Source organism: Chiroxiphia lanceolata, chromosome 12 (genome assembly GCF_009829145.1).
Source record: "Chiroxiphia lanceolata isolate bChiLan1 chromosome 12, bChiLan1.pri, whole genome shotgun sequence".
Classification (NCBI taxonomy): domain Eukaryota; kingdom Metazoa; phylum Chordata; class Aves; order Passeriformes; family Pipridae; genus Chiroxiphia; species Chiroxiphia lanceolata.
In genome coordinates, this window is record NC_045648.1 from 15,023,112 (window position 1) to 15,038,147 (window position 15,036).

General features: G+C 38.8%; 1 protein-coding gene across 1 annotated transcript in view; it reads right to left on the minus strand.

Annotated features, from left to right (window-relative positions):
• The window catches only part of THSD4 (thrombospondin type 1 domain containing 4), a 96,679-nt gene extending 82,250 nt beyond the window's left edge, over positions 1–14,429 (minus strand). Inside the window, exon 1 of the mRNA XM_032700490.1 lies at positions 14,343–14,429. Coding sequence (XP_032556381.1) covers positions 14,343–14,414 — 72 coding nt within the window. The 5' untranslated portion in view covers positions 14,415–14,429. The remainder of the gene's footprint in view (positions 1–14,342) is intronic.
• Positions 14,430–15,036: the final 607 nt, after the last annotated feature.

The window sequence follows — 15,036 nt, forward strand, 5'->3', positions numbered from 1 at the left end:
GGATGGAGGAAAACAACAGGCAACAATTAAGAGGACAAATAAATATTACTATTTAAACCCTCTACATAACTGGAAAACACTATTAAAATGAAAAATACATGCTGTTCTACCAGGCTGCCATGATAGATCTTAGAAAGACACAGACAGTTTTATGGTCTTATAAGTGTTCTTTGCTGAAAGGGAAACTTGGAAGTAATAAAGCATTTTCTTATAACTGAAGCCTGACCGCAACTGCTGCCAATTCAACAGTGAACTGACTTCAAGTATGTGGAGTCAGATGGTTTCAGCTTCACCACTACAGGGAAACCAACTCTGCAGCCTGGCACAACCACTGTCTGGAAATCTGCCATGATTGTGCATTGAGTTAAGCCCCAGACAGACTGTGAGGGCTGAACTTTAAACCATTTGTATTTTTAACGTACACAAATAAATTTATGGCTGCATAAAAAACTGTCATGCTTCAGGGATTAACCTCTAATAACCTCTCCTGCTATGTTAACAAAGACATTTAAAATCTGCCTCTCCAAGTTACACAGGACTCAGGTTAATGAAGGCAATTCAAAAAGAAATTTTAGGGCCTCATTATATCTAATAAGGGATTAGTGACACCAGCAATTTTTAAGACCATTTGTGGACACTTTGATGCTGCCCTGTGGCTTGGGACTCCCTCATTGTACCTCAGGATTCCCAGATGAACATAAGTTTGGAAAGGTGAATAGAACATTACAGAAGTGAGTGGCATGGAGGACTTGAAAATGGAAATAACTTTCAGGAAGTCATGACATAACAGCTTTCCCTGTGGAAGAAAGTGATCCTACAGGCACTCCATCAGAAAAACTTGACAGTGTAACCCCATCTTACCCCTGTTAGAGCATCCATACAGAAATTATCTGTTCTGAATGTCAGAACACGAGAAAAGCTGTGTTTGAAATATCCGATTAACTAGATAAAAAAGGATCCCTATGGCAGAAGACAACACACAACAATGGTACAAGTGTCAGCCTGCACCACCAAAACTGAAGCAGCTACAGAAATTAATGTATTGATAGGAAGCAACTAAAGCTGGTAAACCAATCCTGATGACATTCCAAATGGGAAAAAAAGCCCTCTCAAAAAATAAGAAGGTTGCCTTTACTCTTAGTTGCTATTGTAGAACTTCACAATTTTACATATTTTCTGGGAAATCATCAAATATTCAGACTATCCAAGTTTTGGAGGTTCATTTCCAAAGAAAAGGTGTATTTTTAAATTTAACTACTTATCTCAGAACATTCAAGGACGGGGGGGAAAGAAAAGGAAGAAAGATGGAAATTGTCATGTTTAGAAAAATGATGATAAGGTAACTTGCAACAAAAGTTGGGACAATCTTACCCACACTGACAATTCTAATCTTATATTCCACTGTGACTATTAAAGCTTCTGGGGTTTGTTTGTTTGGTTTTTTGTTTTGGTTTTGTTTGTTTGTTTGTTTTTGTTTTGTTTTGGTTCTTTTTTGTCTATTGACAAAACAATAAAAATACTTCAAAGTGAAAAATACCAGGACAAAAATTCAGTTACATTTTTTAGGGCTTCAAGGACATGAAGTTCCGTTTGACTCCTGACCAAAATGATAAGGTTTCCACAGTTTGCATTTTATCTGGAGAAGTTCAACAAACCCCTAGTAGAAACCATTCCACAGGTTAAATGAAAAAATAGAAAAATAAAACCAAAACCCAAGAAAACCCAAGCACCCAATGTTACAGCAATCCATTCATGCATCTGACCAGGTGTGGATGTGACTTCACAAACTGTGGACTGCAGTTTGGGATTCATGCAGCCTGCACAAATACACACCAAGGCTGCAGCCACTAAAAATGGTGTATACTTTAATGAGAAGCAATATTACACTACATTTTCTATCCAGAAGATGCTATAAAATAGAATTAAAATTAGTAGCTCATGTTCACTTGTCTCAGGGACACAATAAATACCAATGGCACATCAAGGACACTTTGTCAATAACAAGTTCGCAGAAGAATGACTGAAAAACACCTTTTTTTTGGTCTGATTTAGGAATTATTTTTAAAATGGTATGTTCTGATGAAAAAAAGAGAGACCACAGGGAGATTAAATGACTGCATGTACATATAAATACATTGATAAGCATCACTGTAATCCTCTGAAGCATCCAAGCAATGGCCTCACAGAGCTCCGTAATTATCAGGTAATTATCAGACAATTATTTCAGATTGAATGAAAAATTAACTACCTCTTCATATCAGTAAGTTTCAGAATTCAGTGAGTGAATATTAGAAGTGCTAATTAGACATCACCTGATCTCTGAGACAAAGGCTTAATATTGTCATAGACAGAAAGCAAATAATGGCAAATGTCATTATAAAAATTATGTCATTAAAATGTAATCAGAAATGTCATTAAAAATCTCAGTATAAAAGAAGCAATTTCATAAAAGTGACACTTTACTAAGATGATGCCAATGCTGTTAGACAGATTTACTAAAAGAGATACATCTTCTTTATCTTCTTTTTTGGGCTAGGCTTTCATTAATAATCATCAGAAATCACCAGTGACTGAGGATCAATTAACTGAAGAACCTTAATTCCTGTATGCACAAGCAGAGTTGCTTCTACCAGAGACTCAGTCAATCAATAAATAACTATCAAGCAACAAAACTCATTAATTTTTCTTCAGTTAAAACTTGGTCAGCTTCTGATATTTTTCATACTGAACTACTGAATTTGATTAAATAGTCTTTCTCTTGAGCATAAAAATATGAGTAGCTCTGAGACTTTTTAAAGCTTCTTTGAGGAAGAAAAGAGGGGGTTTTTTTAACCAGAAAGAACAGATGCAAGGACTTCATTTTTAAACATCACTACGAAGTCTGTTTTAACAATGTCTTCATTATTAATCTCAGCACTACTCATCGATTGCAAAAAATGTTAATTTCCAATACCTGCCCCAGAGGGAAATCTTGACCCAATTAGTCTTTCCCAAACCTCACATGTCTGCAGATGTCATTTACCACAACAGCCCAGTCTCAAGATGCTGCATAAGAACTTAGAAACAATCTCTTAGTCATGCTTGCAAGTCTCACAGAAATAGTTTTATTCCCTACTTTTCTTCAGCTGCCAGCAATGCTGTGATCTTGCCACGGCTGGAAACATGGTTCCATTGCTCTGGGGAGAAATTCCTGTCAAATTCCAAGAGCAATGCTCACTCTGGTCCTACCTGAGCAAGAAACAAGTGCACTGGGTCAGGGGAACTCCTCTCACAGCTGAAGGGTTGAACCTGTCCAAGAGCTTTTTTGACCAGGGCATGTCTCTGATTAAGGGCTACCAAAACTGAAGTGGTGTATTGGTTCATTTTTAATCAGAGATCAAGAATTTTGAAAAAAATATTTTTAAAAAGTCGAAAAGTTGGAATTCATAATTTTCACTAGTTACTGTAATCACCAAACAGCAGGACTACTAGGAAGATGATCACAATGCTGACACAATATTTTCCCTGAAACATAAACACCCTCTGTACTTAAGACAGATAAAACCCAAAAACCCAAGAAATACTGAAAAAAAAAAGGAAAAGAGGGATAATCCCGTAAAAATTGCTGTAATGCCACAAAGTGCTAGAACATAGTCACATATTTACTCACAACTGGAAAATACTGCTTTTAGTCTTTGACTTGGCCTGAGAGCTCACCTTTGCAAGCCTCTGGAGGCCACATACAAAGACTTCATCACATACAGGATGGACATTAGATGGAAGAACGTCCACTAATCATCAACAGTGGCACACAGAGCAGTTTCATCACATAAGAACATTTACTATCTGAAAAAAAGTGGAACAATAAGGCTGAAATACCCCCCCATGCAATACTGGTAATTAAATATACATCCAGCTTACAATCTAACATTCCCTGAGACTGGTGTCACCAAACATCCAGACTGAAGCGTTGTTTGATCCTTCTGTGCATTGGCAGAGGGTTGTTATCCAGGCAGAGCTGTCTGTGATTAACTGGGACAGGGCACATGCCTGGGCACTCCTTGAATTACACACAGACCATCCACCACTCTCCACCTTTTGACAGTGTTTTAAAATTAGATTTAATAAATAAATGCATAAAAATCAGAAACTTACTAGGCTACAGGACTTTTCTGAATGAAAAAGGAACAGCATTTCTGCTTCATTTTAGCACTGACATTCTAAAATTTAAAATGGTTTGCACAGAGTTTAGTCAGCTCTTACTATTTTTAGAAATGCCCCACACCAGATGGTTTTTTCATTCCTTTTGTTGCAGGATACCACGTTCATTTCCAGATCCTCTGAACCAATGCTCTTACAACTCAGCCATTGCACAGAGTTGTATAATGCACATAGGAAAACTTGCATCTAATCAAGGCAGCAGGATTTGGCTAATGACATCTTTCCTAAATCCTCAGTTGCTGAGATCAAAACCCTATTTATGACACTTTTAAATCAGTGACCATTTGGCTTTCATCATCTTCATGCAAGCCAAGACTTTACCTTGACATTCCCAGTGCTGATCCTCCACTTCTGCTTCCCTGCAACGTCTCCCTAATGAAGTCTCCAATAGTTTGCACAAGGCTGATTGTTTTTCAGGTCATTTCCTTACTTCCCTTGGCCAAATCCTCTTAAAGCAAACAACGTTTTAAGCAACAGCATTCATTTCTTTCTAAAATTCTGCCAAACTGTTTATGATGTAGAAATTTCCTTCTGACTTGAAGCAGAAGTATTAGCATTTTTTAGCAACATCAGTTTGCTATCCAAGAACTAACTTCTTATCTTTTACAGGGAGATGTGAAGTTCTGCAAATTTTAACTTGATTGCTGGGTATTCCCACCTTCCCCTTCAACAGAGAGAACCCAGTGTTGAAACTCGAGGTCCTGCAAGACCTGAAGTTTGGACTTGCAAGTTCTGAAGTGTTTATCCTTCACTAAAATACGGCTTCACCAGGTTCTTAATGCTTATTTAGCAGCTAGAGACAGCTGCAGATGTTAACTTTTGATCTCATCTGCTCTCAATCAATTCCTAAAATGAATGGCTGCATATACAGCTGGAGCTGCATCAACTGCCACTCCTTCCAAGGACTAATGGACTTCTGTGCATCAATACTGACTTCTGACAACATGGAAAAATCTATTAGATTTTTTTCAAATAACTCCTACTTTTTCAGTACACCATATCTTGTCTTGTAAACAGATATTTACTGATTCTCCTTTTCTAAAACTGCCTTAGGGAAATTCATAAAAGAATCAGCTGGCTCGTTTCTTACAAGTGAGAATGACAAAACTGAACTATGCCTAATGACTCCACTATGCCTAATGACTCCTAATGTGTCCACTGCTAAAGCAAAACTGATGGACACAAAAAGCCCACACTTAAGAAATAACATTTATTATCACCTTTAAAATACTGTGATATTCAGGTAGTTTGTTGGGAGTGAGAACAAAAAAGAAACAGAACCATATTTGATAGATTTCTGGCCCAATTCTCACTGAGATGAAGGTTCCTTTAAAGCCTCTCAGTATTGACACAGCAACGTGAAGGGAAGTTAGTACCCCTAAAAAGGAGACTACTAATCTCTCTAATTTCTTCTGAACAAGTTATTTTGGCTTTTTACCTTTACTTGAATCTGAAGCATGGTTTTACTTAGCCATTTTTTACATGGTTAGAAACTGATTCCTATGATTACAAGTAAAGCATCACAACATCAGTTGTCACTTCTTGTATTTCTCACTCTCATCTAAAAATCAGAAGTGGTGATCATTCAGAAAGAAAAGGTAGGACACAACCCAACCTCTGCTGACATGATCTTCCTGGAGATAACCCCCAGGAGCCACACTGTGACAGCTGGATGCACAGGGTATTTTCTTACTTCCACTACCAGAATGGTCCAATGGTGGAGTTACTTATCATTTTGCTTTGCTTTAGCTTTGTTCATTTCCATAATAAAGCAGAAGAAATATCTCTGTTTCTTATGTTGATCATTCCTAATCACTGAGTTCTTTGGTACTGCACTGTTCATCCCAGTGCCATCCCATCACCTCCATGAATGGAACACCTCACGAGCATTCTGCGTGTGCTCTCCCAGGCATCAGCAGGAGAACACTGAATAGCTGACCCTGAAATACCAGACAACCACCTGAGTACCTGAATTCTCAAAAGGATGAGATGCAGCCACAGAGCAGCTGATACTGTAATCACCTCATGTCATGAGCAGGGTATGTGTGTTCTCTCCTCAGTGGCATGGGACCACCATGTACCTATCACTTGCTCCCTCCTAGTTCCTCCACAGCACCAAGAAAATCTGTTCCTGAGTTTCTCACTCTCAAAATATATAAGCAAATATTTAACCAAACCATCTTCAGTTGAACAGATTGGCTCAAATAAGATAATTCTGCCATTTCAGCAAGAATTTTCCACTTAATGAGGAAATAAGAAAAGCAATTTATACAGTTATTCTGTGTCCTTGTGCTTTTCTAGAGGATACAGGCTCACAGGTAAAACATCAAAACAGTTGGTGCCCCTGGCTAGAATACTTCACTATCACCTGCTCGTTCGAGCACTAAATAAATCTCACTTTTCAAGTACTTACAAGCAAGAGTCCAGTACGTGTTTCAGACGTTCTGTCAGATGTTAATACACCCTCCATGCACTGACTGCTATCAAATGTGGCTTTGTTGTCTCTGCAGCAGTTACCTTAAGCTTGTTTCAAATGCATAGTGAAATTAGCACATTAGGAGAAAGAAATCTTTCCTCAGAGGGGGTGATTTCTTGTGGTAAATCTATTCCCTGTTTGGGATCAAAATGCAGCATTTCCATATGCTTTTACCATTGCTCCTACAACTTCAACTTCCAAGGAGCAAGGAGGGAATTTCATATGAAGCTACCAAGCTTCCTACTGCTATGTTATCATTTACCTGTGATGACTTACCCAGTAGTCAGTTATCTTTTTAAAAAACAGTTCTAAAAAACCTTTTAAATTTTTGATTAAAAATTTTAACAACACAGGGATTTTTCCTTGAAGTCAAAAATTTTAAAGGATTTATTCCCAGCACCATGCCATTTTGGGAAGAAATTTCAGGAAAAATGGAAGCAAACGTTATGCTTCAGTCAAAAAGCAGTTATGGTTGGAAAGATGAATTTATTGACTCCTAATTCACCTCATTCTCCTGTGACTGCCAAGTAGGTGGGAGTGGAAATTTGTCAAAAACTTCTGTCTCTTGATAAAACCTTCCTCCCAGCCCACATGCTGGGAAAATAATACCTGTAACCCATGAAGAAACAGCTCAACAGCTTCAGGCAATGACATACACAGGCAAAGCTTTAATTTAATACTCTCTCATGCTCCACTTTCATGTGTCTCATTTAAAAGGGTCTTTAAAGAGAAGCAATGTAGCTGCTGTCAGGGATATAATTGCTGGGTTGGTGCCCTTGGGTCCTTAACACCCCAGGGACTGATGTTTGATGCCTGCTGTCCTTTTGGCTGCCAGGAACAGCGAGTGGCACTGAAGGAACGACGATGAAAGCACAGATCAAGTAAGGACAGGGATGTGTGTGACACACACAGTCCCCTTCTATCCACTGTCCTTCAACCATGCAGGCAAAATCTGGTGACTGAATAATTTCCCCCAACTCTGGACTCCCAGGCTCTGAGCAGCAGCTTGGTAAGCACTGCTGGGTTCCATCTCCAGCAGAGTCACCTGCAGGGAAGCTGGGAGCAAAATGATATTTTGACTTTTACCAGCAAAGCATTTGTTTAGTTACTTAGCACAGTCTCTTTTGTGTGCCAGGTCTCCCTTCCAGAGAGGCTGGGGAATTCTTAATAATCAACTTGTTTCCCTAAAATGTGTCCATCACCCAGAGACAGAATGTAACAGTGCTGAACACAAAATGAAAGATAATCTCACAGACCAGGGAGCGGGAAGTGTTTTAAGAAGTGATATTACTTAAAGGCAACCACCAGGAGTTTACAAGAATTTCCATTCTTTTAATTAAAGATTTTATGAGTCTTGGAACACATTCCTGTGCCCTATTATACATCAGAGCACTTAAAAATTCAGAGCCCTATAACATTGCCATAAAGAGATAGGACAACCAAAGAAGTCTTTAGAAGAAAGATCTACTTATACAATGACAGTTATGACTTAAAAAATAATCACAGGGACTTATTTTACTTACTAGATCTTTATTCATCCCTTTTCTGTTGTTTGTGAATACCTTTCAATGCATCCTAATATAAACTACCTGCCTTCTAAATTCATTGCTCCGTTTATACGCTCAGCATGTTTGGAACAAATATTAAAATCCTAAGAAATTGAAGTTAAACTCACTGTGCCAGAAGAAAAAGCATTTACATTACAGTGATAAAAATACCTTCATTAGAACTCAATTTTAAGAGAATTATTACTTCAAAAAGCAAAGATAGAAAAAAACCCATAAAGCAAATCAAAAGAACGGATACTGATAATGAAATACGATCAAGAAAGTATTTTGTAAACTGTTAGTTTCTAGGGAAAACGGTATTTCCACGTACAAAATTCACGGTACATTTATTTAAACACAAGTCTATCTAATAAGTAATCCAACAAGTTTCTAGAACAGCTTTCCAGAAAACAGTCTGTGAACCACATCTCAGAAACAAATTAGCTCATCCATCACACGTAACCTCTGATTTGGTAATGACTTAATGAATTTAGCTTAACTTTGGTAGGACTGAGCATGATGCTGTAATTACTGTGGGAATTCCTGCAGCCCTCAATCTGTCTTTTGGATGTTTATGGCACGGAACAAGAAGCTCAGCACAGCCTGAACCAGAGCCCAAAGCCAAAAGGCTTTGGATCCAGGCTAATGATCTGAGAGCTATTAAGGAAGTGTCCTCCCAGCCTTTGGTCACTCTGCTGGGATTTCAGTCCTGTCTTTCCCTCAAGAATAGGCACAGATACACCTCATAGGAAGAACTAAATGCCACAGAGAAATCTTGAGAATAAAACTGGAAGAATATTTATTCCACCCCATCACAAAGGGTGAAGAACACACTTTGAGGCGTTTTGCTAGAATGTAATTAACTTTAAGGTGAACATCCTACTACACTAAATTTACGTCAGAGTTTTTAAAGCAAAAACAGTGTTCTATTATTAATACTGCAGTTGAGACAGACAATAAAGCCAAGAAGAGTGAGGCAGGAATGTCAGGGGTCAAATAAACGTGTACTGTAGTACTTACAGCAATACAGAGCATATTCTTATAATTTGACCAGGGCTGTGGATATTTACTTGACAGGATTATTTTTCAACTATGGTATGTCTCACTTTCAGATGTTTTACTGGTGATGTCAGCAGTTACTGCCATATGTAAATTACCATCTGTTTTTTCTAACTCAGAACAGAGTAATTTTAAAGAAAATCCAAATAACTTTCTTTTATGTGCGCTAAACAAATAAATGGTTCAATCCCTCCTTAGTTACCAGTCCACAAAGGTTCTCAAACATTCTCATGCTTCATAAACAGAAGGGTGAAGGGTGATGTTTTATGGCAAAATAATAGTCAAGGTGACATCAATTTCTCAGGAGAATCGATGGAAACCCTATTAACATTGGTTTGCAGATGGGAATACTCAGGTACAGAGATGAGAAATTACTTTTGTCACTATGTCAGTGGGAGAAATTATGTTTTCTTATATGCTGGCCCAGTGAAAGTCAGAGATGGAAATGCTCGTTTTATTGGGCTGCATCATGTGCTCCCTGCCCATAACTGAAGGAGTGGCATCAGCTAAACTGCAGCCTGGTGACTGAGCAGGCACAGGTGAATTAGTTTATCTCCTGGCCATACAAAGTTTCTCGGATACAAAACCAGTTATGTGCTAGGCTGATTTGTCAAGTCTATATAAAAGTCACTGATACTTGTTTTGAGCTTCTAAATTGTATTTTACCTCTGTGGCCCTGGAATTTAAAAGTAACAGCTGTGTAATAGCACTCTTCTACCTCCCAGGACTAGCATAAGGATTAAAAACCTGAAGACGACAAAATCCACAGATGCAACAGTAATTAGGGCTGTGCCAATGTGACTGGGAAGGTAAAGTTGATGCAATAAATGAAGACCATCAATAGCCATGTAGCACAAGCACTCCCATGCTCATTCTCCACACTGCTCTTCCACAGAAATGTATGAAACTGTGTTACCCAAACACGTGTGATCTCTCAGGACCTTCTCCTCCACCTCTGCACAAGGACACACACCAGTGGCCACACGTGCATCAGGTCTGCCCAGACAACACCAAAAGGTTCTACTGAGAAAGGTCAGAAATTTCACTACAACAAGTCACAACAAAGAGTTAGTCCTTGATAAGAAAAAAGTCAGTCAAGAGACAGTGTCAAAAGGGCCATGACCTCAACGTGTTTGGGCCTTCTGTGATTTTTAACTCTTGCTTCAGCAGTCTGAGATCAGCAAGGGAAAGCTCCACTCACATTGCACCACACAGAAGTCAGTCCCAGTGCTGGCACCAACACTGAGATGTTTCTCACAATGGGCTGTGTTTGTGCAGTTGGGATTGTGACACCTGAACCTGTTCAGAACTGAGTGACCTTTTAAGGTGTCGATAAGTTCACTTTGGCTCTCTGGTTCCTGTGGACAAGTGACCTCCTGTGGAGGTGGAAATGAATGGCAATGGGGTCCTCAGCATTCCTGTCTGTTTATTCCTGCTCTGGCAGCCTGGGACACGGTGGAGAACAACTGTTCCATGTGTTGGCCCATAAGCCACCGATGAGACCAAGCAGTGTCTGCAGCACCACAAGCTGCTCAGACACCCTTTACACATTTAGCAGGTAGAACGTGATACTTTCACCCTCTTTATGCCCAAATTCCAAAGAGAAACACTTCACATCTGTGAAATTTATTTATAATAAAAAAATATATTAAAACAACTCTCAAGGACTTTGTTTAGTATCTTCTACACTTCATGTTGAACTAGTTTATGAAGAAAGCTGAACACTATCAGATACTCTAAACAGTATCCACGTATTTAAATAAAACTTCTGCTTCTATAAACAGCTTAACTGCAGCAAAACATCCTGTTACCTGAGCAAATACTACTGAAGAACTGAAAATAATTAAGATTTAGATCTTACAAAGCCGTTCTATTCACTTATCCATGCTGAAAGTTCTGTGTTAAGTCACAAATCATGTATTTTTATGATTAGTCAGATTATGATTACTTGTCACATTAAAATACAGATTGAACCAACACATAAGGTATATGTGAGACTTAGTTCCCTTTGTCCACACATTTTGTAAGCTAGACTGAATTTTTTTAAATGCCAATAGAAAACAATTCAAACAAAACTGAGAATGGCACAATTTGGTTTTGCTTTATTGCTGAGAAGGCCAGGCTGGTGACTTGAGTAAATTTGCACAGCTTCACTGACACCTGTCCTGAGCCAGGCAGGGCTCATGGGACTGATTGATGGTCAGTTTGTACAAGATTAAGGAAGCTACTGAAATGGGAGAATTCAGCTGAAACAACGAAAATCTCAAGGACTGTGAAATTCTCTTCTCGAATACAAATATCTATGAAGTGTACTGAGAAAACTATTTAAAAGGCTACCTACCTGCTTGTGAGTGAAGAATAATGATAGGCTTTGGAATACTTGAAAGTATGGGGATGGTCTACTCCTCAGGAAAACTCCCTAGTTGCTCAAAGATTTCTTAAGCTCAATATATCCAGTAAAACCAATGATTTTCATGCAAGAGATGATTCCAAACCACCAGATTAAAGACGTGGGAAGGTGGGAACCTTGATTAAGTATTGTTTTGAGCCTAGGAGTTCAACATGCTCATTTCCTAAGAAGCACACACGCAAAAAGACTTTGTGCTTGGCCACTACAAACACGGTGCAAGTTGCAAAGCTGTGCAACCTTCCTTCCCTCCTGGATGGAAAAGTGATGCAATGCAGTTTCACTGACTTCATGCCAAGCCATGCCTTAAATCAACAACAAATGAAAAGCAGAACATAATCACACACACATCAGAACAAGTGTTAGGGGTGCCTTAAGATTTATAAGGGAAAAAAGTAACACTTGGATTTTTGTAATTTTCTGTTTCTTGAACAGTCAAAGTTCTGCAGCATTAAAATACAGACAAAACAAATTGGCAAGTAAAGCAGCTTCCCATTGACTTTATAATCTATCAAAATCTGACACTTTTATGAGCAGAACTTTTAAAAATACATACCTATAAATCAATTAAAATATTCAGAGAAGTATACAAAACAGTTCAGAAGAGCACAAAACTACAGTACAAGTTCCTTTAAAAAACGGCTTCTCTCTTATATTCTGTGTCTTCAATTCACTGTCAACCAGGGGAAAAATCTTTACTGAGTAATTTCCTAGAGAAATAATATTTATGTAGCCAAGGTTCTGCAGCTGGAGCAGGGAAGTGCACAAGATTATCGGGTGGTCTCTTACAATACAGGACAAAGAAATATTATATTAATAACAGTAGATGCAGTATATTTTTTATTACGGAATTTTCAAAATTAGCCATATGAACATAATAAAGGAGAAAATTTCTCACTACCTACACTAAAACCTACAACCTAAGATTCATTGATAAAGTAACAGGCCATTTTTCATACTCTGTCGGTTGTATTAGCTGAAAAACTCAGAACAGTAGTACAGTTTAAAGTACTTGGCATATGGATCACAGTGCTAAAACATTCCACACTGCACTTTTACAGCAGAAATTCATTTCCAGGTAAGAACACAGCATTGCTTTTATTTTACTTGCTAACGAGGATAATTGGCAGGCAACACTGCTGCTGCTCTAGATTTGTTCTTTATATGGATCTCTGAAGACCACATGTGCCTGCAGTGGTGACAGAAATATTTTCCATATGAGCCACCACAGCTTTTAAGGTCCCTCAGTCTGGACAAGGTGAGTCCATCTATCATTTTCTGTGCTCGGTAACAATCAACCAGGAAGTTAAAAACTCCTGTGACAACTAGAGGGCAATGATCAGCTTCCAGTTGCTCTGATCATCAAACCACTTAAATTTGTTGAGACTCTGCTGAAAACTTTTCCCTGCTTTCACTAGATCAAAGGCAGCTCAAGATTTCACTGAGTCATTTTCTTGAATCGAAACCGTTACAGCTTCTCTTATTAAACCACCCTGAAACTAAAATAAAGTTTCTATCTAGACATATGAGCTACAGAGTGTCAACCACACGCTGTTGGACAAGGTGTTTTTTCCAGTTCACTTCCACTTTCTTTTACCAGAGAAAGTAATGGCTCTGGACTTCATTAGGCTACTATAAAGTTATGATAGGGCTAACAAAAGACAAGGCTCTAAACCAGAAACACTGTTTGCAGAAGATTTACTTAAGGAAGGCATATTTACGGAACAAAACTAGCCAATGATTCCCTTACAATGCACAGCTACACATCACATTTCAGTCAGAGCGAGCCAGAATGAGTAACAAATGTGGTTTCTGCTAATAATTTCATTAGATGGAATATTTTTTATCTAACACAGTACTGTGCTCGCTGAATTATTTCCTAAATGGCAAATGACCAGCTGAAAATTTCTGCTTTGGTATGAAATAAGAACTTGATGACAAACTGCTCTGATGAGGACAAAAATCCAGAAAACGTCTCTTCGTAAATCAAGTAGCAACTTTTTAAAGCATAGCAAGAGCTGTTCTATTCCACTGTTCAGGACTGAGGAATTAGGAATATAAGGAATGCATGAAGTCCCTCTTTAATGATATGATATGCATTTTTTAAAAAAATCAAGCTTTTTCTGCCCTACCACATACTAACATTACATGTATTTGCACAAAGAGAATGTTATTAATGAAGCCTGAGGTTTTCACATGCCCACATCCCCAAAATATAGCCTGTGTAAAAACTTTTTCAATAGTGCACGTTTTTTTTGCAGAAAATATGAAGAAAACACTACCATCTACTGCTGCTGAGTATCATATTTCTCTGAATATTAGTAAAGAAAAATTCACAAATTAGTCATCTCTCACAGAAAGCGAACTGTCGAGAGAAGTTAACTTGCAAACTGTTCTCCTTTAGTACCTATGGGCTTTTGCAAAAAAAAACCCACAAAAAACCCCAACAAACCCAAACCAACAGTAAAAAAAGCAAACACAAATCCCCCAAACTGAACCCAAACAAAACAACAGCTTTTTACACACGAAGCAAACAAGGCAATTCTAAAAATGTCTAACAGCATAAAAATCATTCACGGTCCCATCTTAATAGATATGAAGAAAATGCAACTCTGACAAGACAATTTTTGACAAGACATTATACTTTGCTTACCTCACCCCCAGGTCTTGCTAACACTGCTGTTTGAAAGCAGAGCAACGTTAGTATCAGGTAGCTGACAAACATTATTACCCAAAGTTAGAGCTACCCTGGAGGGGAGAACCCTCTGCCAAGTACTAACAGCAAGCAGATGCACTTGTGTCTCAGTATCACAGCCCTCAGCTCTCGTAGGTACGAGTCTTTCTCCCTCTCCCCCTTGCTCTCGCACTCACGGTCCGACCAGGAGCTTTGCTCTCAGCCACTGCTCTGAAGACAACTGGTAAGTTGATCTCTTCATGTAATGACTTCTCCCTGCTGGGGGAGGGGGCTCGGCCAGCTCGGAGCTGGGGGGCTGCAGGCAGTAGGAAGCGAAGAAGGGGAGGGACAGGAATGGTCACTGCCAAGTTATGCATCTGCTGTGATTCATGGAACAAGCTAAACGGTAACCTTTAATGCACGAGGAGGTTTGGCAAAGCGTTATTGACTTAGGCAGGCATGATTGGAGAAACAGGCTAACGCTGCTTGCAAGAGATGCCTGTTGATGGTTAGACGGCATGTGCTACTTAAAGGTACAGCACCTCCTTTTATGGAAGGAGTTTGTAATACATAAATCATAACTCAGAATCTAAGCAGGAAGCAGCCTATGGTTTCACAGTCAGCCCCACATCAGCACAATCCTGCAATCCCAATGGCCTGATCCTGCCAGGGG